Below are 25,056 nucleotides of genomic sequence, written 5' to 3' on the forward strand. Positions count from 1 at the left end.
CCTCCTCTGCATTGCCCTAAGCCTGACCTGCAGATCTGAGTCCCAAACAGCTCTGCTACTTCCTTGCTGGGTGGCCCTGGGTGGCTTCCTGAGCTTCTATGGGCTGGTTCCATTTCAACACTTGCAAAGAGATGACAGGAGCAGCCACACCTGTCAAAGACATGCGGGAGATGGTGTGTGTGTGTGTGTGTGTGTGTGTATGCGGTTTTCTGTTTTCCTGTTTTGTTATTTATGCACTACACACACTCTCTACTAAATTCAGAAGTTATTGAAGATTGACAGTGAAAAGTCCCTTCTCTCCCAGCCACACATCGTCTTCCCCAAGGAATCCTTGCACATCCTTCTGGAGATACTCTCTGCCTATAATTCAGCTGTGGACATATGTTATTTTCTTTTGTACACAAATAGTAGCTTACTGTTTACTCTTACAGATCCACTTATTCCATCTTGGAGAGCTGTGCAGATCTACCCATGAAAAGATCCTGTTCTCTTTGTTGTTGTGTGGACCTACCATCATCTCCTCCACAGATCAGGGTCCACAGTAAGTGGACTGGCAGTCTCTTGCAGTCATTTGCTGTCACCAGGCAATGGCCTGGGTCACATGTTGCATGTGAGCAACTGATGACAAATTCCCAGCCAGAAGCTGCATGCATGCAGGACTTCCATAGGATTGCTAATTGTCTTGCTGCAATGGTTATTCCCATGGACAGGGCCACTCCCAAACAGGAGAGCCCCAGATCCCCCTTGTCCTCACCACTTCACTCTGTCAGTCTTGTGATTTTTGTGTGATTATGATTTGTCATGGTTCTTACAGGATTTTTTTTTTTTTTGGTACTTGGGATTGAACCGGGGTGCTTCACCACTGACCCACATCCCCAGACCTTTTAATTTTTTGTTTTGAGACAGGGTCTCTCTAAGTTGCTTAGGACCTCACTAAATTGCTGAGACTGGCTTTGAACTTGTAATCCTCCTTCCTCAGCCTCCTGAGCTGCAGGGATTACAGGCATGTGCCACTGCACCCACCTTGGCTGGCTTCTTGTAGGGGCTCATTACCCCAACCTTGGGCTATTTCTTTTTTTTTTTTCTAAAATAATTTTGCAGTGCCAGGGATGGAACTCAGGACCTCATGCATGCTAGGCAAGCCCTCTGTCACCGAGCTACACCCTCATCCCACCTTTGTCTGTTTTTCAGGTCTGACTGGTGGGTTGGGGGCCGCAGGATGCAGGCTGATCCCTTCTAGCCTGCAGGTGCACAGCCCAAGGCTGGCCCAGGGAAGCCCGGGTTGGAGGGACCTTCTCTCCTGGGTCGTTTTTACCCCCTTCAGGACCCCTTGCTCACTCACTGCTGGTCCTAGGAAGCTGGTCCTCTCTTCCTAAAGCAACCCTGTCCATCTTCAGATTACTCTGGTTGAGGCTAGGGCCTGGACCCCCCTCCCATATGCCTCCAGAGTGACCCCAGAATGGTCCAGCTGGAACATGCCTCCCTCCCGCAGAGCCTCAGCCTCCTCTGCTCCAAGCCAGGCTCCCCTCGCTCTGCCAGACTTCTAGACCCACAATGACCAGGTCATTGTTCCCTGCCCAGCCTCCACTCTACCACCAGGCCTTCTAGAACTTAGCTCCCAGAGCAGGGACGGGACCCCTCCTGTGCCCTGGGCTACACAAAGCAGACTTGAGCATCCCAAATCCTCCCTCCTGGACCCTGGGCCCTCCGTAATGCCACCTTCAATCCCATAGTTTTGTGGGGCCACACCTCTGTGATTTCTGGTTCCAAACAATAGAAACCAGCTCTAATTTCAACAAAAAAGAGGATTCATTAGAAGCCTATCTAGTGTGACTCAGGGTCTTTGGGAGGGTCAGAGAACCAGGCCCAAAGGCCACACATGACCAGGAGCAATGCCCCAAATCACATGCCAGACGTGGCTTGGTGCAGAGACCTCTACCACTGGCCATGGCGCCAGGCTCCTCATCTCACAGGACACTGGACCACGGACTGCACCCCTTGTCACTGTGGGACTAGAAAGTCAGTGACAATGACCAGCCAGCATCTGTGCTGGGAGGTACAGAGAGCAGCCTGCTAGAAAGGAAGGAGACAGCCTAGTGACAATAGTCACTGCAGGATCTCCAGTTTCTCCATATCACACCCCAAATGGCATCCCAAGTGACTAGATGTCACCTGGACTCCAGGCTCCCACATAGTCTTCTCCTTTGATTCTCAGGACAGTCGTTGTGCTGTCCCCATCACTCCCCAGGCTCCTGTGACACACCTGGCATCCACATTAGGAGGGTGTGAGGCTCGCTGCTTGGGGACTGCTGGGCAGTTCTTGGGCTCTGCCTCTGGACCTGCCATTCTAGTGGCCCTTCCTGTGTCCACCGCTGCTAACCTGTGAGGCCCTTCTCTCCACGTGGCCCAGTGACCTAGGAACACAGCCTGGGAACATGGGGACTCTTGGGGCAGAACAGGTTCCACACTAGATTCAGTGGGGGTGGAGGAGCCAAGCTGTCAGCCAGTTCCTGGAAACTAGTCTCTGAGGAGGGGGTGAGTCAGAGGGTGAGGCCGGAGAGGAGCCTGGCCAGCTGCACAATTCCGTCTATACCCACCTCTGTGGTGGCTGCAGAGGGGACCTTTGCTGAGAAAACCGTGGCTCCTTTCCCCAGCTCTCTCCCTCCTTCAATCCTCCTGCATTGACTCACTCGGTCATTTGGTAATTTACCTGCTGTGTGCACAGGGCACTGGAGAGCCCCCAGAAAAGCCAACCAAGGTCTCTGCCCTCAGGGTGGGTGAAGGTGCTGGAGAGAAATGAATGAGGTCTGCAGAGGAGGGATGCTTCACTTTGTTCTGTGATGCCTGGAGCCACCTTGGGACTCCACAGATGGTTCTCATCAGATGTGGCCTCTGGATCTTGGACTTGCAGAACCAAGGGCTAAATAAACCTCTTTTCTTTATAAATTACCCAGCCTGTGGTATCAATTATAGCAACGGAAAGTTGGTTAGACTGGAAGGAGGGCCCCAAATGGGGCGGCAGCAGGAAGAGGCACGCAGGCTCAATGAAGGCTGGGCTGTTCTGGAAACATCCTCGAGGGACACAGGGAGGCTTGTGCATGTGATTGGAGAAGCAGCCAGGAACCAACAAATGGGGGACCAGGGCTGCTGGGGAGAACTTGGATGTTTCTTGGGGAAGGGTCTGGAGATGAGGCGTGACATGGGGGTCTCAGGTTTTGGAAGTGGGGGACAATTTTGAAGCGTTAGTATGTGTGCCTCTTCACCCTCAGCTTCCCGTGCCTGTCACCCCCGGAGGGGGGGCGGGCGAAGGTCTGGAATATCCCTGTGCACATGGTTTTTCTTTCCTTTATATTTATTTTTTAGTTGTAGTTGGACATAATATCTTTGTTTTATTTACTGCCAAAGCAGTTGATCCTGACCCATGAAGAAGTCCTATGTACCCAGTCACAGGACAGGAAGTACATCTGGAGTTTCAATGCATGCTTTTGAAATGCACAGCAGATCAATCACAACAAAAGAAAAAGTATTTGGGTTGCAAGAATCCTGGTCTTTGAGTATCAAAAGAGCTCTGGGGGAGCCCCCAGGACCAGCGGCCCCAGCCCAGTCTCCCCTGATGCTTTGGCACTACCTGGGGATTGGATCAGAAGTTGAATGGACTGAGATGAGGGATAAGGATTTAATCTCAACTAAATTGAATAAAAGATAAAGCTTTGCTTTGAGAAAATAAGCCGAGTGTGTGTGTGTGCTACATACCTTGCCCGTCAGTCAGGGTTATTTTGGGAACAGCATCAGCTAAGCTCTACCCTACACCCCAATAAACATTTAAAAATGAGCCACTACTCGTTTTCTCCAAAAAAGTTAAAAATAGAGCTGGGTCTAGTGGTGCACATCTGTAATTCCAGTGACTCTAGATGCTGAGGCAGGAGGATCTCAAGGTCAAGACTAGCATCAGCAACTTAAGGAGTCCCTCTGCAACTTAGAAGGAGTCTGTCTCAAAATAAAATAAATAAATAAATAAATAGGGCTGGGGATGTGGCTCAGTGGTTGAGCACCACTGGGTTCAATCCCTGGTACCAAAAAAAAAAAAAAAATAGAATGACTATAAGATCCAGCAATACCACTTCTGGGGAAATATCCAAAAGAATTGGGGAACAGGGTCTCCAAAGGACATTTGTACTTCTGTGTTCATTGCAGCGTTAGTCACAATAGGCAAGAGGTAGGACCAACCCAGCCAGAGTGGATCAATGCACCAACCAGATGTGGCAAGCGGCATGTACCTACCATGGAGACCCACTCAGCTCTCATACGTGCCGCAACATAGATGGAACTTGCCGGCAACGTGCTAAGTGAAACAAGCCACACAGAGAAAAAAAAAAAAAAAAGGCAAAGACGCAGGATTTCACTTTCAAGAGGTGTCTAGAATAGTAAAATTTATAGAAATGGAAAGTAGAATTGCGGTTATGGGGAGGTGGGGGAGGGGACTGTTTCTGGGCCATAGAGGTTTCTATTTGGTTAAATGAGAACCATCTAGAGATCTGTCACACAGCAACATGAACGTTAGTATCACTCCACACTTAAGGGTCATGAGGCCAGGTGCGGAGTCACACGCCTGTAATCCCAGTGGCTCAGGCGGCTGAGGCAGAAGGATTGCAAGTTCAAGGCCAGCCTCAGCAACAAACTTATCAGGCCCTGAGCAACTCAGTGAGACCCTGTCTCTAAATCAAACACCAGAAGAGCTGGAGAAGGGGCTCAGTGGTAAATTCCTGGGGTCAAAAATAAAAATTAAAATAATGGTTAAAATGGCAAACTTGGGGCTGGGGATGCAGCTCAGTTGTAGAGGGGACACTAGCCTAATTTGAATGATCTCCTGGGTTCCATCCCCAGACTGCAAAAAGAGAGAGAGAGAAGGTAAATATTTCACCTTTCCAAGTTATTTAGATACAAGGGACTCTTTTGGTTTGCTGCTGTCCTCGATTCCTCCACTAACATCATGCATTCTTGGGAATCTTGGGGATTCTCCCAAAGTAAGAAAATGTGACCTACAAATTGTTTTCGTGTGCAGTGACGCACTTGGGAATACTAAATTTAACAATGGACGAAACTGACCTCGCGTTACATTTAGAAGACATTTAAGTAAACATTTTTTTTTGTTGTTTTTAATTTTGTGGCTTTAATATTTTGGAGCTACTGCCTTTGTCCCCGTGGAGCTCAAGAATTTTCACGCCCCGGGGGCTTCCTGTGGGGTGGGGGGGCTCCTGGAAAGCACCTCCCTCCCCAGGAAAGACCTTCCCCCACCTTCCCCCTCCCCTCCACAGCAGCTCCTCCCCTGACCTGCAGATGCCAAGCCTTCTAGGAGAAGGGGACATCTGGGAGGTGGCCAACTTTAGGACGATGGGACAGAAGCTGGGTGGCAGCAGGTACTGAGGTGGCAAGAGCAGCCCCGACACAAAGGCCAGAGGACCCAGCTACGGACGTGCCAGCACAGGAGTGCGGACTCCACCCAGGGGCACCAGGAGGCCTGGCAGGCTCTGGGCTGAGGGACAGCAGCGTGCCAAGACTTGTCAACCCCAAAGAGCCTGAAGGGACAGGCAGAAAATCCTCCATAGGTCAGAAGGAACTGTCCCCAGCTTCTCTCTGCCCCATCAGTCTCGACACTCCACCCACCTTGTTTAGACAGACAGCATTAAACCACACTTTTTAAAAACAGGCCCACAGGAAAGAGTGCGGCGTCTGGAGCCAGAGTTCAAATCCTGGGTCTAATGACTAAGGTAGCTTACTGTGTGACTGTGGGTAAGTTACTCAGCCTCTCTGAACCTTATCTGCCTAATCACTAAAGTGGGGTAATGGTGGCTATAAACAGTATCTTCCCGAGACTCTCATTAGTCCTCCCAGAAGCAGGGCCTGCTCCCACTAGCCCACTTCCACGAGTGAGCAAACCGTGAACCTAGCCCCTCTCTGCACAGCTGTGTCTCAACACCTTGGGTCCTTCTGTGCATCATTGGGGTGACTGACAATGGTCTTCAGCAGAGGCCAAGGTGGCTGGAGGCAGCCTGGGGATGGTGACAGATGTCCCTCAGATGCCCTGGGGTGTGGGGATCCCCTGTGAGCCAGTGTCTGCAGGAGGAGCTCAGCCCTGGGGGAAGGAGATGGTTTTATGCTCTGCAGCCCCTCAGCCCCAGCCCTGAGGGTGAAACCGTTGCCCCTTCCCGAAGTCAGAGACTGAGGTGTGGAAAGAAATGGAAGTCCCCGAGTCCTGGGAGTCACCTGCCAGCAGGTGACACCAGAGTCTTGTTTTCTTTTTTTCTTTTTGGGGGGGTGTACCGGGGTGTACCCAGGGACGATTAACCACTGAGCCCTATCCCCAGCCCTCTTTGTTCGTCCTTATTTGGGCTTTTATTTTATTTGTTGGTTTGTCTGTTTATGTATGTGGTGCTGAGATTCGAACCCAGTGCCTCACACCTGCTAGGCAAGCACTCCACCATTGAGCCCCAGCCCCTGCCCTTTTTATACTTTATTTAGAGACGGGGTCTCACCAAGTTACTGAGGCTGGCTTTGAACTCATGATCCTCCTGCCTCAGCCTCCTGAGTCTCTGAGGTTACAGGGCCACCAGAGTCTGGGATCCAATGTCCCAGTCTCTGGGAGCAAACAACCAAGGGCACACTCCTCCCTGAAGACTGGAGGCCACGGGCTTCCTGGAAGTGGCGGCGTCAGGCGGGGAAGAGGGCAGGAGGAGGGGCAGGGCCGGGAGGAGGACAAAGGGCCAGGCATGAGGACGGGGTGGCCCAGGGCAGGGGGAGACAGCTGGATCCGGAGGAGAACCTGGCTTCTGGGACCCTGTGCAGGACTGGTCTTCATGGGGCCCTGGCTGGGCCTCTCTGGCCCCTCTGGGAGACGGATGTGTGGGTGTGAAGGGGACTTGGGACCAGGCCAGTGCGTCTGCAGCTGCCACGTAAACCTGTCAGGGATTCTGGCGCCATGGTCTCCCGGAGCCGGGACAGGGCCTGGCTGGGCTGACGGGACCCAGGAGCCTTCGGTGGGGGATGGAGGCCAGAGGCGGTGGCTCCTGGTTCTCAGCCTGGCCCTTGCCCAGAGAGGCTGGGCCTGCTCCACATCCCAGAGCCCCTCTGGGCCTGCTTCCTCCTGCACCCCATCCTCTGCTTCCCCAGCTCCTGGTACAGCGTGGGCAACTGGGACCCGCCCCTCGGGGTGAGCCCAGCCCTCCAGCTTTCTGGTCCCCTGCCCTATCTGCCCCCAGCAGGACCCTGCCATCCCCCACTAGCATCTCGCTCTACCTGGAAGTTTCTATTACTGACCCCATCTCTCCCAGGCCAGAGCCACCTGTCGCGGGCCAGCGGTGGGCTGTGTGCATGCACTGTGAGCATTGCTGCTCTGTCTGGCTGTGCCCCTGTGAGTCCTTCTCACTCCCTCTGCCTTTGACCCCACACAGCACCTGAGATGGGTGTGGCTTGCCAAGATGTCACTCAATCTACTGACCACATGCCATCACCAAGCTGGACTCAACCCCCTGAAACCTGACCCTCTGCCTTATTTGGAAAGAACATTCCATGCAAACTCCCTTTGTGCATCCCCCCATATACAAATAAAGAATTCAGGTGCCTCACTCTCTCTTTCCAATGGACCCCTAAGGTCGAGAAAAGTGTACTTTCTGTCTGTGTGTGTGATTATTTTGTGCCAACCCAAATTCACCTGGAGTGACCCTGAGTGATCTAGTCGCAAGTCACGGCACCCACCCAGGCTCCGCCAGACGCAGGGCGGTCTAGAATGCCCCACAGGTGTGCGCTGAAATCCACAGATTCTACGAGATGAGGTTTTACACATGCCCAAGTCAAGGTCTAGGACATTTGAGCCCCATCCGGACACCCTCACCCCCAGGGATAACCTCTTCCCCAACTTGTCACCATGGAGTAGTCTCATTTGTACCAAGGATTGAGCCCAGGGCTGCTTAACCACTGAGCCACATCCCCAGCCAAAATATTTTTATTTAGAGACAGGGTCTCAGTCAATTGCTTGGGGCTTTGCTGAGCTGCTGAGGCTGGCTTTGAACTTGTGATCCTCCTGCCTCAGCCTCCCGGGCTGCTGAGATTACAGGCGTGTGTCACCCAACCTGCCTGGACATTGATTTTGTTTCCGTTGGGGGCCTGTTATGCGTAAAGCTGCCACGAATGTCCTTGCGCAAGTCTTTTGGGACACAAAAGCATTCATCTCCCTTAGGGAATAAATATCTAGGAGCAAGAATTGCTGGGTCCCAGGGCACAAGAACACTGGATCCAGGCCTGTGTCCATCTGCAATTAACTAAATAAATAAGTGTGGCCCCCAGTTCAAACAGAGAGGCTGGGCCATGGACCTATGTCCCTGGACTTACCTGCTGACGTGGGGACATTCATCTCAAAGCCGTTCTCTCCCACCCCCACCTTTCTGTGGGTCCCTGCTTCCCGGGTCATCCTTCCCAGGCTGTGGGTGCTCTGGGCACTGGTCCTGGTACTGATTAGCCATGGCCCTGACTGAGGAGGGTGAGTGGAATTCAGAAGGACAGATGCCCACAGCCTGTCCAGAAGTCCCCGAGAGAAGCCCTGGGCTGCAAGATGATAGTTCTGTTCCCTCTGAGGGAAGGGGCTTTCTCCTCGTTGGTCGTAGGCTCTTCAGCTGTAAGAGGAGGCCCTGGCCCCCCATGTCCACCCCACATGGTGGACAGAAGCCAGACCAGAGACCAGGAGGGGCTGCTCTGCTCTGCAAACCACAGGCCAAACGATCTGGGATTTCTGCCTCTGGGATGCTGGAGGGAGGTAGAGAAAGATCCTGGCGGGCCCCCTGGGGAGGTGGTGGGGGCAGGTGTGAAGGACCTGGGGAGGGACAACCATGGAAACTGACCTGTCTGGTCTGTGTTTCTGCTTTGGGAGTCAGTGTTCTTTTTCTTTCTCGCTCTTTTTTTAGTTGTAGGTGGACACAATACCTTTATTTTATTTATTTATTTTTATGTGGTGCTGAGGATCGAACCACATTAAAAAAAAAAAAAAAGCCACAATTTGGCCTCCAATTTGAGAGCCTCCTGCCTCAGCCTCCCAAATCACTAGCATTACAATGAAAGATTTGGGGACAGCTTTTAACTTCTTGGAGCCTTAGCACAGGCCTGGTGTCACTTCAAGGTCCTGGTGGGATTCAGAACCTCTTCATCCAGCAGGCAAGGTGGGGATAGCCAGGGCCACATGGCCACACCTTCCCCAGGCCCTGAGAAACGGCCTCTGGGTCAGGCCAGGCTGGAGTAAGCCCACCATGGGAAGAGGAGGGTCTTCTGCACCGTGGAAGCAGAGAAGCCTCCATTCTGTGTCCCTGACATTCACAGAAACTCGCCGGCGGCTGGTCAGAGGGGCCAAGTCGGTGGTTAGGCCATGACCAGAGGTGCGGTCCCCACTCTGCCTTTGGCCCTCAGCCCAGATGCAGGTTGCTCTCTTCCCAGAAGTTGATCCCCTGAGTGGAGTTCCGTGCTTTGCCCTCATTAACCTTCTGAACCTTCCAGAAAGAGAATGGAAATGCCCAGCCTCATCCTCCCATGGAGGAAGCTGGAGGTGGGATTGGAGACTACCCAGGACTGCTGGGGTCAGAGATCTGGGGACCCGAGGCCAGGCAGGAAATTGTCCTAGGAGGGGGCTTTCCACCAGTCCGGTCCCCGGGGAGTCCCCGCACAGTCGGAGTGAGAGAGCCCGACATCCCTGCCTCCCGTGAAGGGCCCTGCCCCTCCCGGTCACCTCCACCCTCTCGTGGGCTCCTATGTCCTGCTAAAAAATCCCTCAAGGGCTCCCACGACCCCCAGAATCCAGTCCTGACCCTGGGACTTCCCCTGGCTGGCCCCGGCCACCTTGGTTCCATGCACCCTGTCTCCAGCAGGCTCAGATACTCGCTCCTGAATAAAGGCTCACACCCGAGGCCTGGGCTCTCCTCCCAGAGCAGGGGTCCCACAGCAGGGTGGCTGGGCTCCTGGGAGACCCCAGTTTGAAAATACAGCCCTGCCTGGAGCACAGATTACACCTGTAATCCCAGCAGCTGGGGAGGCTGAGGCAGGAGGATCAAGAGGTCAAAGCCAGCCTCAGCAAAATTGAGGCACTAAGCCACTGAGTGAGACCCTGTCTCTAAATATAACATAAAATAGTGCTGGGGATGTGGCTCAGTGGTCAAGTGCCCCTGGGTTCGATCTCTGGTGCTCACGCATGTGCGCGCACGCACACCCACACACACGTGCACCCCCGCACACCCACACACACGTGCACCCCGTGCATCCTTGTGCCCCAAGGTGGGAACAGTCCCATTCAAGATTACTGTGGTGGCGCCGGACCAGAAAGTACCCTGCCCCCAGACACCTGGACAGCTGGCTCCTCCCAGGCCACACAACCCTGTCTGGACCACCAGACCCCTCTGTGGGCCACCTCCCAGGCCAAATAGGAGGTGCAAGTGTCTGTGGTGGGGCAGGGGGTCGAGCTGCACCTGGCTCCCCTACTGGGAGAGCAGGGAGTCTGGGGGTGGGCATGCAGACCTCCTAGAAGCAGGGCCAGCAGGGAAGGGGGTCCGGGGTGACCCTCTCTTTACTTCTGTACCAGCTGGTTTGGGGCAATGGATTGTAACGTTTCTGTCCCTGACACCTGTTCTGTCCCTGTTGTCTCTACTGTGTTTTGCTCCTCTCCCCTGCTTTTCCCTTCCCTGGGGCAGGGAAAGCCGACATCTGCCTGGAGCTTGCGTATGCTGGGAAATGGTCAGGCCCACGCCTGGACGGCCCAGGCAGCTCCCCTTCTGGAAGCAAAAGGTGTGTTTCCGAGGCTGGTCAGGCTTAAAAAGAGGGACAAGAAGCTGGGCGTGGTGGCACACCCCTGCAATCCCAGCTACTGCAGAGGTTGAGGCAGGGGGATGACAAGTTGGAGGCCAACCTGGCAACTTAGCAAGACCTTGCCTCAAAATAAGAGGGCTGGGGGTGGAGCTCAGCGGGAGAGCACCTGGGTCAATGCCCAGTGCAAAAAAAAAAAAAAAATAGGGACAAGGGACAGCGAGAAACATAACCCCAGGGGACACACAACCCCACACACCGAGATGGGAAAACAGGGACAGAAGGAGGCAGGAAGAGAGGCGAGGTCCTTGCGCTTCCCAGTTGTCCATTTACCAGGATGATGTCAGGAGACACCTGGTTCATAGGATGTCACTTCACCACTCAAAATCATTGTCCCCAAGCCTGTGCTCCCAAGTGGGTCCCCCTGTGAGTTGGAGGGCTGAGAAGGCCCGTAGAGCTGCACTGTGTGGTCAGTAGGTGGGAGCTGGTGTCCATGGGCCCCTGATGACCTGAGGAGGTGCCCTGCAGGGTCCCCAGGCTTGGTGCCTCCCAGCTGTGCCTGGACACCTCTGTTGCTCCAGGCAGGACTAGTGCCCCTCTTCCTGGCAGTCTCAGGTGGCATGAACCAGCCAGCAGGGTCCTGTGGTATCTCTGAGCATGACCAGCTGCCACCGAGGAGGGTGGGGGATGGCCTTGAGGGCTGGGAACACGTGGCCCAGTGCCCAACAGGGTTAGTGACCGTCTGCTGTCAGTGGGCATGAGTGAGTAGGGAGGGACCCAGTGGCCTGAGGGCCAGAGGCAGACAGAGAGTCCTGCTCATCTCATCCACCCCTTCCTGGGGCAAAGAGGCTGAAGCCCAGGTGGGTGAGGCTGGACGCCAAGGCTGGGGCCGGACATCACCCTCTTGGGGCGTTCATTCCCCCATGGCCCCCTAGGACCTGGCTCTGGACCTGAGGCTGCATGGGGAGGATGGCCAGTGGGTTGGTAGGACCGGGCACTGAGACTCAGACCCCTCCCTCGACTCCCAAGCCCCAGAAGAGCCCAGAGAAACCAGCATCTGCGGCCAGCATCTCCCCTCAGGCTGGAGAACCCCCATATCCCACGCACGCTGAGCCTGCTCTCCACCCAGGCCGCCTCTGGGCTCAGCAGCGGGCATGTCCTGAGCAGGTGGCTTAAGGCTTGTACACAGGCTCTGTCTAGGGTAGGAAGCAGAGCGTGGGGTCAGGGACACAGGTGACCTGGGTCTGCCAGCATCCAGCCTGAAGCCTGGAGAACCAGGAGGGAGGCACAAGGCTGGGCAGCTCCAGGCTGGGTATGGAGTGGCATGTTAGCATGAGGGGCCTCTGGGCTGTCCAGGGTGGCCAGGGCACCAAGGACATATGAGGCAGATAAGAGGACAGACGGGGGTCATTAGCACCCACGGGAGAGGCTGAAGCAGCATAGGCGTGAGTGGCAAGGACGGGGGCTGATGGAGGAGACCCACACCTCCCATGGACCAGATGCAGGCCTACGACATGGGCGGACACCAGGGACAGGGTGGGCGGGGTGGAGGGAGCACAAGCACCCATCCGGGGACAGTCACTCTAGACAGGACAAGGAGCAGGGTGGACTCAGACCCCACCTCCCACTCCTGAGGCCTGTGGGCTGGTTCCCAGGAAGGGGTAAAGGGTCATCATGGGCCACCGCTTCTCCAGCTGGCCAAGACCCCTGACTCTAGAACTCAAGGGTCAGTCCCTGCAGAGTCCCCCCTGTATGCCCCACCCAGCCTCAGCAGCCCTCTGACTGGAGCAGAGCCTCGTGGCCATCTTTCTGTCCCTGTGTCTAGGCTGCAGATGGGAAGGTGGGAAGACTCTGTTCCACAGGAGAGTCACCCAGGTGTCCCATGCCCTCTAAATCCGCTCTTGCCCCTCTCTATACTGCTCTGTGCACAGGAGTCTGACCACACCCCTGCATCCCTGCCACCTTGTTTCTGGCTAAGGCAGGACAGTGCCGGGCACTTACTACCCAGTTTCCTCCAGTGGCCTTGTCCTTCTACCTATAGCCTCTGCTCCTGCCCAGTGGACTCCAGCCCGTGGCTACTGTTTGCTGGCTCTGGAAACGCCACTCCCTTCCTCCCATGACCCTTCAGTTCCAGAGTGCATGTGACTCCATGGGTGGCAGGCTGGATCACCCCTCTGCTGCTCCCCCTAAGGCTGCCCACACCTTTGCAAATGTTCTCAATTGCCCTTTGGGACACATGCCATCTGCTTCCTGCAGGGCTGGGCCCACACAGGGCGTGGGGAAAGGTCTATTGGCTACGAGGCCCTCCAGGTCAGGCTGCTCAACCTTGGCTTTTCACCTAAGGGGAAACTGAGGCCCATCCCAGGAAAGTGACCTGTCCAGGGTCACCCAGCCCCAAGGTCAGGGCTCATAACTGTCCTGGAGAGGCCACGGAGAGGAGATGGTCCCCTTCCCTACTGCCCCTCCCAGCCTGATTGCCCCACGGTCACTTGAGCATTTCCTCTGCTGCAGGAGCCGGATGTGTCTGCTCCAGCTAATAAACCACTTAGGGACATTTGCAGGTCCCACAGGAAGGCACCTGGGAACCCAGCCAGCCCTCCTTCCCTAATCTTCTGTCTCAGAGGGCAAGGGCCCTGCACGTAGCACCAGGTGCCTCCCAGCCTCCCCTCCTTCCCTGGACACCCTCCCTCGGCTCGTGCTGTCCCCAGCCTGCCCTCCGGCAGAGCCATGTGGCTCCTGTCTGGGCATCCTGCCAGTGTCCACCTGGCACAGGTGTCCTGTTCCTCCACCAAAGCCACACCTCTCCCAGGAAGGGAGCCTCCAGGATGGCTCTCCAACACCTGGGTGCCACTGTCCTCCCCTGACAGCAGGGGACAGAATTACCTGGGCCATCTCTGGCCCCCTTAGTGCCTGGCACGAGGCATGGCTGATGGCCAGCAGCTGTGGGTGCCCTGAGTGAGGTTGGGGTGGGGTCTGCTCTGGGCTGAGTCAGGCTGCTCTGGGGAACCACAGCTTCACACACACGTCCTGCCCCCACCTCGTCCCACACTGCCCCACCTGGAAGTATGGACTAAGGTGGGCACAAAGTTTCAAAGTTGGACCTACTGGAAGAAGGGGAAGAGGGTGGCTCTCAATCCTCCATCCAGGAGGAGAGGCAGCTGGGGAGAGGGGCCACCAGGAGGACGTGGGGGTGATGGACAGCACACCTGGACCTGCTGTGTGGGACCTTTGGTAGGAGGAGTGTGGCTGGGCAGGGAGGCCATCATCACTATCCACACATCACAGATACGGAGGCTCAAAGAGAGATTTGACAGTTGGCCTTGGACCTTAAGCCTCAGCCCTGGTCCTGCCCTGGACCCCAGAGCCTTCCCAACAGAGGTGGAGCGGGGGGCACAGGAAGCCTGCCTGGGTGCAGGGTGCTGTAGTCGAGCAGGAAGGTGTCGGGGTATTTATTTCTGCTAGGAACGGGTCCAAGCTTTGGAGTAAGGACACACACACACCCCACCATCAGTTAGAGCCACCTCTCTGGGCTCCAGAAGCTTCGGGGCTCTGCAGCCTGAAAGAGGTAGCTCAGGAGCCCCCCACAGCTGAAGGGTCGCCCATGTGGTGGGTGCTGTATCTTCCCATGCTCAGTGGCTCCTCTGGGATCGGAACAGGAACATTCCTGCAGCTTTCGCAGCTTGGGTGGAGAGAGAGAGGGAGAGAGGAGGGCGAATAAAGCGCCTGATTGCAATCCCAGCCGTTGCCTGGTGCCCCACGCCATTGAACAGGATCCCTCTAGAACCTTGTCCACAGGTTTCCCCTTAATCAACCGCCCCCCACGCTGGCTACTGGGGTCCTGTGAGACGCAGCCCCTGACTCAGCCCCTGATCTTACCTGCCTGCCACTCTCCTGCCCCGACGCCTCCCCACCTCCCTGCCACCCCAAATACCACCAGGAAAGGTGTCTCCTTTTCTCAGGGAAACCTTACAGACGCCTCCTCTCTGCCAAGTCCCAGCCTCTGAGCTCCAAAGGAAAACTTGAAGCAACTCCCAGCACGTGCTGAAAGCAATCACCTGCCTTCCCAGGGTGTCGCCCTGTCTGCGCGCAATACCAAATTCTGCCACCAGGGGGCGAGCAGTGCCAGCTTGGAAAGTGGGTAGGTGTCGGCCAAAGAGCGCCGGCCCCGAGGGAAGGGATAATGCACACCCACCCCCATCCCGCTCAGGTGCGTTCCCAGCAGGAAGGATGATCACTAGCTCAGAACCCAGGGGTTCTGGAACCTCAGGGATCCCGTGCGCAATTTATTGATAGCCCTGTCTGGCCTTTAAGGAAAACCACCCCAGCAGAGGGCCCTGGGAGGTGGTCCCAGCCCTGTCTACTCACTAGGCTTGTGTGAGCATGATGAGGACAGCAGCCAGGAGGATGGCCAGCAGGACCGACAGGATGGCAATGATGACCACTGTGCCTGCACTCTGGGGCCCCGTAACAGCTTGCAGTACCTGGGCTGGGAGGATGATGGGCCACATAGGAAGAGGACTTCATTTGACCTGCAAAGGGGGCCCTTGCACACACAGCCTCTGGACCAACCACCCTCCACCTGAGCCAGAAGGAGCACCTGCAGCCGGCAGAATAGCAACATGCTTCTGATTGTGCCCAGTGCCCCAGGCCTCCCGCTCTCTCTAGGAGCCCCCAGCCCCTACCATTTAAGCTGCTCATCTCGCCCCCTACCTTGCTGTAGGCGGGTCTCCTTGGACCATTCTGTCTCAGCCACGGGTCCCTCCTTGTTCATTACCAGGAACTTCACCCTAACAGCAAACCCAGTATTGTGGGTGGAGCCCTTGCCTTCTGGAACCCTCAGACCCTGGTGCCCGACAGTTTCTCCCCTCAACTCCTAGGCATAGGAAGAGCATCCTGGGGTGGGAAGACAGGGCCTGGGCTAAATAGCATCCTCCGAGCCCAAGAGAAAGAGTTCACATCTGACTGTGTGTTCTTGGATGCATCCTTCCCTGTGTTCCAGACCACCAGTGGGGATTGGGGCTTACATTGGGGGCCCATTGCTCCAAAAAGATAGGAGGGTTCACTGAGGCGTCCCCAGCCCCTTCTCCCTGCCTCGCACTCCTACTGGTACAACAGGGAACCCAGGTGTCCCACCGGAAGTTGTCAGGGTCCGGCTTGGCCCAGGCAGGAGCATCCCCAGCTCAGCCGGGACCGGGCAGCTCCCCTCACCTGTAGGGTCCGGAGCCCTGCAGTGGGTGATTGCAGCCCACTTTTGTCCAGGAGCAGTGTGTATCATTGCCCACACGGAGGACAGGGAGCTGCTTGCTGGCCTGGCCACCACGCCGGTAGAGCTTCTGGTTGGCCCTCAGTGTGAGGTAGTAGCCCTTCTGGGAGAAGTCAGCGGGGGCAGGAATGTCCTTTGTCTTCTGTGGGACAGTGAAGTTCTGGATGGCTGAGGGTGGCACAGCCAGTCAGGACTCCAGCCCTGTGCCACCAGGCCTGCGGACGACCCTCCTGGGCCACACCCCCCACCGCTCCTGTGTCCCCGGCTTTCCCTTACTCCTGCTGCTCCCCCCAGGCCGGCTTATTGCACAGGGGAAAACCAAGGCCTGGTGGCCGTGGTACCCACCGTTGCTGTGGGCTACCACCAGCCAGATGGGGTCTGAGTTAGAGATATTGAGGTCATCGAACAGGCCCAGTGGTTGCTCAAGCGTGAAGGTGGACTGCGTGAGCTTCCCGGCCAGGGTGACGCTGGAGAGCCGGGGCACGTAGCTGATGTGCTCTGGAAAAGGCACAGGGGAGGGGATGCAGGAGCCTGAACAGGGCAACCGCTCGATCTGAGGGGGAGACACAGGCCTAACTGGGCAGCCCTGGTCTGACGGAGCTAGGGGCTCTTCCTGGGAGGTCAGGTCAGGCTGTGCTCAGGAGGGCTCCCTGGCAACTCTGTGCCCCATGGGCCATGGGCAGATGGCCTGAGTCCAGCCTCCCTTGGGAGCCTGCTAAGGGTGGGCACTGTGGGAGCTGGGAGGGAAGGCCAGGTCCTCCTCCCACCTGTGGGTCTCCGTGGGATCGGAAGCACCCAGGAAGAGCAGACCGAAGCACACAGCTCCCCCACCAGCCCAGGTGCGGGCTCAGGGCTCCAGGCCTCGCTGGGGTGAGACTCACATCTGGGGGACCGAGCCCTGGGCTAGACACTGCTCCTGACGTTCCAGGTAGCCTGAGGAGCCCCTCTACAGGGGACTACATCTCCATCTACATGGTCCTGGTTGGTTTGCTTGATGGGAGAAATGGATGGCTTGGGAGGACGAGGAGCTGACGCACAAAGGTGCCCTGCACTGAGACCCAGAGATAACCCTCCTGTGGGGACCATTGGCTCTGGGGCCTGAAGCTGGTTGAGTCTAGAACATTCCTCTCCACCCAGTTCTCTTCCAACTCCCGTCACCTCCCACTGAGACCCCAAGACACCTTCTCCTCCGGGACCTCCGCCCCCTCTGGGCTCCCCTCACAGCCTCCGATGCCAGAAGGGACTCAGGATTGGCAATGTGGCCTGTGTCCAGCCTTGCAGCTGGGGGGCTCGGACCCCCTCCCTCCTCCCTGAGTGCCTTCAGCTCCCCAGCCCCAAATACTGATGCAAGCAGAAAGACCAAGTGGGCTCTCATACGGGTCTCAGCCACCCACCCCTCCAGTCCAGTTCACTATGTCTCACTGCCACTACATCAACTGCACAGGTTTGGACTAGAACCTTCCAGAACCTTCTAGTCTGGGAGGGTGCTTGATTCCTTCTTTCTCAAGGCCCTCAATACTCTCTCAGAGGCCCAGGAGACTTTGCATACAGTAAGCACTTAATGTTTGCACAACTAGGGGAGAGAAATAGAGCGGCAGAGAAATGAGGGTGACTGTTATCTCTAAGCCCTTCTAGTTTGGGATCCTCCTGGGGTTTGCAGGGGTAACCTGCGCTCCTAGGTTTCCATAGCAAAGGAAGGAGGAGGAGGGGAACCATTTAAGAATTCGGGCATGGGAACCCCAAAGGAAGAGAGCAAGCATTGTTGCTCCCCAGTCCTGGGGAGAGGGGCAGGTGCTGGTCCGTGACTGCTTTAGGTGGTGCTTCTTCCCAGACCAACGCAGGACCCAGTCCCCAGACCAGGGAGGCGGGAAAGGGCAGCCAGGGAGGAGACTTACCTCCCCGAAGCCTGAGGCTCTGTGGGCACCCGGCCTCAGTCCCCGGCTTCACTCACCCAGGCCTGTCCCCGGCGGGACACCAATAAGCTGCAGCAACAGAAGGACCAGCCACCAGGACTGTACCCCTCTGGGCCTCACGGCCAGGCCCAGCATCCTAAGGTCTGTCCGGGCAGAGTTCTGTCCGCAGTGTCTGCAGCTGTCTGTGCTGGGCCGGGGGAGGCTGCTTCCTTCCATCTCAGCTGCCCCTCCTGGGTGCCCCCTCCTCCCATAGAACTGGTCCGACAGGTTTGGGGGCAGAATCTGCAGGCCTCTGTGGATTTGGCCCCACCAGGGTGGGGTCTGAAGAGAAGGATCGGTTGCTGGGGTGAGGCAAGCCCAGACACCCCCACCCCACTTCCAGGAGGGCCTGGCCTGGGAGAGGCCTCAGAGGAGGAGGCCACCTGGGCTGCCCCAGGGCCGATCCTGCCGCGCCCGCCTGGGCGGGCACCTCAAGCTCAGTGAGGTGGGAAGAGGCTGACCTTCCTGGCCACCAGGAACTTAAAGGCTCCCCCACCCCACGGCTGCTTCCTTCCTGAGGCACCCTGGGCTCCTCAGACATCTGAGCCCTCCCCCAGCCAGGAAGCACCTCCTCTCCAAGGAGAAATCCCCCACTCATTCTACAAAACCAAGTCCAGATGCCAGCTCCTCTCGGAACCTCTGCAAAATCCTCCCAGCCGGCTTCCCTGACCTTCAAACAGAATGACGCCCTTCTTTCTCAATGTCCCCATGGTACTTTCTACCGACTGGTCTTCCTGTGGCTCAGCCATACGCCACACACCCTCTCTGGGCAGATCCTGCATGAGGGCAGGAGGGAGGCTAACTGTCTCCCTCGAGAGGGCAAAATTGCAACGTATGCCGTCGTAGGGGAGAAATAGAGTGTCCACGCACTTTTGCCCCTTTCAGTGCTTTATTCACTCAAATTACTCAATACAACTTCACTCTCTAGGTTCTTAATCAAGAAAACGACCATCCTTAATGCTAGGCACTGCAATCAACATAATCAATCCACAGCCAACAATTCTAGATTAATTCTAAGCACTGCAAAACACACTTCATCATGACAGGCTCGTGACAGACATCCCCTCTGCATGCTAAGTTCAGAAGTCTTCTGCCTTAGGCATTATGTCCAGCAAATGCACACTCACTCAGACTGCAGTGACCAGGTCCGCAACCAAGGCAGGCTTTTCCTGGCATGGAGTGGACGACTGCTTGAGGAGGGGGTCATAGGGAGGAGTTGCGGCTCTCACCAAGATCCAGATGAGATGGTAGATTTGAGAGTGCTGAGGATCACGCAGAGGCTCAGGAACGATGACAAGTGATGGGGTGTCATAACCTCATCAGGCTCTCCAGCTTGAGTCCATCCTTGTTTCAGCTGGCTCAATCCCTGCTCATTTGCTCTAAATTTTGGGGCTTTTGACCCCCCTTTCAATCCTTACCAGTTACCACTAGATTTCATTTACCCTGGGGTCAGAAACACCTGGTCTGGTGGTCTCCATCCAGATCTTCTCACCTTTCCCTCTTACCAGGTGAAGACGGCCTGCCAGGGGCTTCCCTCTGTTTATCAGGGTGCGGGGAAGTGACTTGTGTGTGGCCGTACTGGAGGGCTCTGTGGGTGTGCCTGGAGAGACTGCAGGTTTTCTAAAGTGGAGTTGCCTAAGGCCATCCTAACACTGTCCTAGACCATTCGGGCTCCTGTGGCAAAATACCATAGACAGAGCGGCTTCAACACAGCACGGATTTATTTCTCAGAGTTCTGGTGGTTGGGAAGATCGAGATCCACATCACTTGAATGGGGCCGACTGTTGCCTACCACGTGCTTCCAAAGTGAAATATTCCAGTCAACACCCGATAATAACCCAGTGGGTTTTCTGTGACCGACCTGTCACTCAGGCACTCTAGCAGAATGCTGAAGACTTTCCAAGTTTTAAAATGGTGACATCTCATCAGGGATGGACTCCGTCCCCAAGTACAGGGGCCTAAGCCAGGACTAGATTCCAGGGAAGAGCAGCCGAGGCCCAGCGGTGGCTGAAAGGGTGCTATCCTGGGGTGAGCCTCAGCCAAGGCCCCAAGATGAGAAGAACCTTTTTTTTTTTCCTTGTTTTAATTTTCTGATTAACATGTAGTAATTGTAGATTTTACTAGGCTCTGTGTGATATTTCTCTCTCTCTCTCTCTTTTTTTTCTTTCTTTCTTGCAGAACTAGGGATGGAACCCAGGGCTTCGTGCATGCTAGGCAAGTGTTCTACCACTGAGGTTACACCCCTCTACACACACACACACACACACACACACACACACACACACACACATTTTTTAATTTTGGGGGGGCACTCAACCACTGAGCCCCATCCCCAGTCCTACTTTGTATTTTATTTAGAGACAGGGCCTCACTGAGTTGCTCACTGCCTCACTTTTTTGCTGAGGCTGGCATTGAACTTGCAATCCTCCCGCCTCGGCCTCCTGAGCCGCTGGGATTACAGGTATGCGCTCTTGTACCCGGCTACTCCCTCTACATATAAGGAAACATCGGGTGCTTGTCTTTCTGTGTCTGGCTTATGTCACATAACACCATGTCCTCTATCCTCTGGTTCCACCAGTTTTGCTGAAAATGACAGGATTTAATTCTTCTTTATGGCTGAATAAAATATTATGCGTAGATATACCACATTCTCTTTACCCGTTGGTCCACTGATGAGCACCTAGGTTGACTCCTAGCTACTGTGAATAGTACCACAAGAAACACGGGCATGCAGGTGTCTCTCTGGTATGCTGATTTCATTTCCTTTGAATAGATACCCAGGAGTGGGAAGGCTGGGTCGTATGCTAGTTCCCTGTTTAGCTTTTGGAGGGTCCTTCATACCCTTCTCCCCAGTGGCTGTACTAATGTACATTCCCAACAACACACAGAGATCCTTTTCTCCACGTCCTTGTCAGCATTTATTAATTTTTATGTTTTGACCGTAGCCATTCTAACGGGGCTCCCTGCTCCGGCCCCCCGCCCGTGTGGTCCAGCGGGGGTCAGAGTTTTCCTTCCTCCTCTTCCTCCTGCGTGTCCCCTCCCAATAGAACCCTAAGACTGGCCTTTGCCAGGAACCTTGGGAGACAGGAGGAAGTGACCTCAGGACAGAGGAGCACAGAGCACGCGCAGCCTGAGGTTCTCTAGGCTTGGTGATGTGATCAACGTGGTCTGAGGGTGGCCCGGTGGCCCTGGCCCCAGCAAGACCCTGGGTTGATGTCCAGCCCCACAGAGGGAGGAAAAGAAAGATCAATGAACCAGTTTGGGGTGTAAATTAATTCTACAAATAGTGTTCTCCCTGGAGGGGGACGGTCCGCCCAGGTCCTGGAGAGAGGGACTTCATCTCTAGATACCAAGGTCCTTGATAGACGTGATGGAAAAGAATTTCTAGACCCTTCAGATATCGAGGCACAGAGGTTTATTTAGGAAAGTGAGAAGTACAAGTTCAAGGGAGCATGTGGGCCATTTCCAGGGTGAGAAGGGCTTTTGGAGTCTCGGGCTCTTCTTTTACAGGAAATTTGTTGAGGGTGGGCAAGGGAAGGTGTGTAGGGATGAGTCTGGTGACCAAGAGACCATATAGTGGTTTGGCAATTTCCAGGTGCCTGGGCTTGAGTCTTCCCCATGATCTGATCAGTAGATATCACTGGGAAAGTGTCCTGAATTGTAAGTTTTGAATTGTCTTTTGCTGGATCTATTCTAAAAATACATGTATTCATGGGACTAACAGGGCATGGGGCAAATTTTCATAAGGGTGAGTTTCCAGTTAACTTTAAAATTGTGGTTAAAGATTTGTAGATTTCCTAGAAATTTGGGAGCACTAGGGCTAGGGGAGCTGCTGGCAATGACGGTGTTAGGAATTTTAGCCCAAGCCTTTCAGAATGAAGTCATAATCTCCTTTTGTCTCTTTCCTACCTATGTTTTGTTTTCTTCTATCCTACTTCACAGGCAGTGATCCAATCAGTGGATAAAATAAAAAGGAGCCAGGCAGGGTGTCACATGCCTGTAATCCCAGCAACGCAGGAGGCTGAGGCAGGTGGATCGTGAGTTTGAGGCCAGCCTCAGTAACTTAGTAAGACTCTGTCTCAAAATGAAAAAAAAGAAAAGAAAAATGCTAGAGGTGTGGCTCAGTGGTGAAGCATCCCTGGGTTCAATCTCCAGTACCAAAGCATAAAAAATAAAAAGTAGGTGCGAGTCACTTGGTGGCTACAGCATTATTTGGTGAGAGCCTCTTTTCTCCATTAAACTGAGGCCAGAGGTCACCCTTATCCTCAGCTCTGGACTTAAGATCTGGCACATAGCTGTGCCTGATTATTACTTTTGACCTATGCTATGTCTGTGTGTCCTACGTCCTGCTCTGTGTGTCTGGCCAGGTGGATGTCATCTTGTTTTACAGCCTCAAGCAGAGAGAAGACCAGGATGATGTGGATTGTGGCAGGTGTCAACTTTCCCCCTGGGTCTGGATGTCCCCAGGTTCACTGAGTACCAGTGTGAAGGGAGTGGGTACTAAGCATCCAAGAGGAGCCAAGAGGGTGTCCGTGCCAAGCCTTTTTAGGACCTGCCTTGCCGAGCACCTTGGGACTGACTCATAGGGTGGGATGTGGCTCCCCGCACCTCACCCAGGGAAGATAGTTAAAGGTTCCCAAAGGCCTGCCCAGTCTGGGGTCAGCAAACAAGGCCCCATCTCCAAGGCAACCAGCACGCCCATGCTTGGAGGAGGTGCCCAGGGTACACTGTGCCTTCCAGGGGTCAGGAGTCTCCACACTCGAGCAGGGAGAGGGATGCAGGGCCTGGGCTTTGGTCAGGGAGGGGAAGGAAGAAGAGCTATCAGTCCCTCCCCACGCCACCAGGTGCTCCTGTCATTGGGGAAAGACCTTTGAAGCACCTGGGATCGTAAACCAGAACGCCCTTTCTTCCAGTAGGGGAAGGCTTCCTTGGTAAATCTCCCATGACTTATAGAGGGTCTACCAGGTGCCAGGACCTCTGTGGGCCCAGCCTGTGAGCAGAGAGCTCTGAGGGGAACTTGGGGGCTGGGAAAGGCCAGGATCTTATCCATTCACGATTTTCACAGAGTCATAGATGCCCTGCTCCGTGCCAGCGCAGTGGTACCTCAGGGAACAGAATCCAAGTCCCACCCTCATGGAGTGGACATCCCCAGGGGGAGGGACCACCATTGCATGAACAAATTCAGGCAAGATGGAGCATCAGCTGCCAAGGAGACAAAAACCCAGGGCTAGGAGGTGAGCATGGTGGAAGGCAGGGGCCATCTTAGGCAGGGAGTTCTTGGGACCTTGCCAAGGTGGCATATGAACCAGGAAAGGGACAACCATGGAACCCCTGGGAGCGTGTTCGACAGTGACGGGCTCAGCAACCATAAAGCCCTGGTTCCCCAAGTGCCCCCCCAAACTCTGAGCCTGCAAACAGTGGCATCTGATCACCTCCAGCCGTTGTGGGGTTGGACTGGGCTCAGCTGGGTGGTTCTTCGGCTCCATATGGTATCGGTCTGGGCAGCTCATGCAGCTATCTTCAGCTTTGACCTTGGCTTCACTGACGTGGTGTTTGGGATGAGTGAACAGCCCAGTGCTGCAGGGTCTCTCCCCTTCTCTCTGTTTTTTTAACTTTCTTTCCCCCTTTCTCTTCATGAGATTTCTTAGCACTTAGTGGTCCAGTCTAAGCTTCTCTACATAGCAACAAGAATTTAAGAGGAAAAAACTGGAAGTTGGGAGGCCTTTATGGACTAGGCATTCCTGCAACAGCATATCATGGCCAGAGCAAGCCGCCGTTCAACCCAGGGGCAAGGCAGGGGAGGCCACTCCAGATGGGCGGGGCCGTGTGTGCGTGGATATGGGTGGATACGCTGGTACCCACTCTAGGAATAAGCCACGGTGGCCCCTGAGGAAGGAGCATCTTGGTCGTGGTGGGTTTGCTGGGATTAGCATAGTTAGGGTTAGTTAGGGAGAGTTAGCATAGTTAGGGTTAGTTAGGGAGCATGAGAAGGGGTTAGAGGTGCCGTCAGCAAGGTCAAAGGATGGTACAGATGGCATGGGGCCATTTAAGTTTTGTCAGAACTGTGGCTTTGGCCATGAGAAGGAAGTACTGCAGGGTCAGAGCAGAGAAAGACCATGATCCATAAGAATTAGCAGGGGTCAGGGATGTAGCCCAGTGGGAAAGCACTTCCCTGGCATGTGCAAGGCCCTGGGTTCCATCCCCAGTGCTACACACACACACACACACACACACACACACACACACACACGTGCACACACACAGGGTCCCTTTTGCTGCAGTGAAGGATCATTGCTGGGTTACACTAGTCTCCTAGAATTGCTGTAACAAATGACTACAAGCTGGGTGGCTGGAAACAAGTCCGGAGGCCAGAAGCTGAGATCAAGGTGCCAGTGAGGCCATGTTCCCTCCCAAGGCTCTGGAGGAGAGTCACCTATTGCATTGGGCCTGGGTCCTGCTCCGATCCAGTCTGATCTTATCGTAACCAAAAAGGACTCGATTCCCAAATAAGATCACACCCACAGCTTCTGAGTTAGACATGGATTTGAGGGGAAACACTATTAATCCAATTCAGGGGTAATAGCTACCGGGGTGCCCAGGGTGAAGGCTGCTGCAGCGGTCAGGGTGAGACAGGATGGTGGCAGCAAAGACTTTCTAAATTCATTTTCAATGCCAGTGTTTTGCAGAAGTCTGAGCTTGCAATAAGGTCCACATGGCTGGAGGTTTCTTTGAAGTTCTGAGGCCCTTGGCACTGAAGCCTGTGTGGCTGGACGCTGGCTCCTGCGGTGCCATCAGGAAAAGCGGGTGGAACACAAGACCTAGCAGCCAACCCAGCAGCAGCCCTAAACCCAGGAGCATCTGGGTGGGGGATTCAGGGGCAACACTGCTCTCCAGGCTTGACTCACACCCACGTCCAGGCCTGCCCTCCCTACCAGGGCGTTCCTTGCACTGCTCAGCCACCGGGTGGGGGGGGGGGGCCCTCCACGCCTTGCCCCAGGCCTGTCTCCT

The 25,056-nt window shown here is 55.1% G+C and overlaps 1 protein-coding gene across 1 annotated transcript; it reads right to left on the bottom strand.

The window, feature by feature from the left end:
- Positions 1–14,266: 14,266 nt before the first annotated feature.
- LOC101965158 (uroplakin-3b-like protein 1) lies at positions 14,267–18,474 on the bottom strand. Its single transcript, XM_005328591.4, has 6 exons — positions 18,048–18,474; positions 16,442–16,594; positions 16,042–16,264; positions 15,544–15,620; positions 15,199–15,319; positions 14,267–14,512 (listed from the first exon to the last, which is right to left on the bottom strand). Exons 1-6 carry the CDS (start codon positions 18,223–18,225, stop codon positions 14,404–14,406), a joined length of 861 nt encoding a protein of 286 aa, XP_005328648.4. The 5' UTR covers positions 18,226–18,474; the 3' UTR covers positions 14,267–14,403.
- Positions 18,475–25,056: the final 6,582 nt, after the last annotated feature.

This window comes from Ictidomys tridecemlineatus, chromosome 10, assembly GCF_052094955.1.
Source record: "Ictidomys tridecemlineatus isolate mIctTri1 chromosome 10, mIctTri1.hap1, whole genome shotgun sequence".
Lineage (NCBI taxonomy): Eukaryota > Metazoa > Chordata > Mammalia > Rodentia > Sciuridae > Ictidomys > Ictidomys tridecemlineatus.

Bases quoted from the DNA above. Each gene is read 5' to 3' on its own strand.
- LOC101965158 (XM_005328591.4), bottom strand. From the start codon at position 18,225: ATGGAAGGAAGCAGCCTCCCCCGGCCCAGCACAGACAGCTGCAGACAC. The intron at 16,595-18,047 runs GTGAGTGAAGCC...TGCCTTTTCCAG, and splicing joins CCCGCCGGGGACAGGCCTGG to AGCACATCAGCTACGTGCCC. The intron at 15,320-15,543 runs GTAGGGGGCGAG...TCATCCTCCCAG, and splicing joins GGAGACCCGCCTACAGCAAG to CCCAGGTACTGCAAGCTGTT.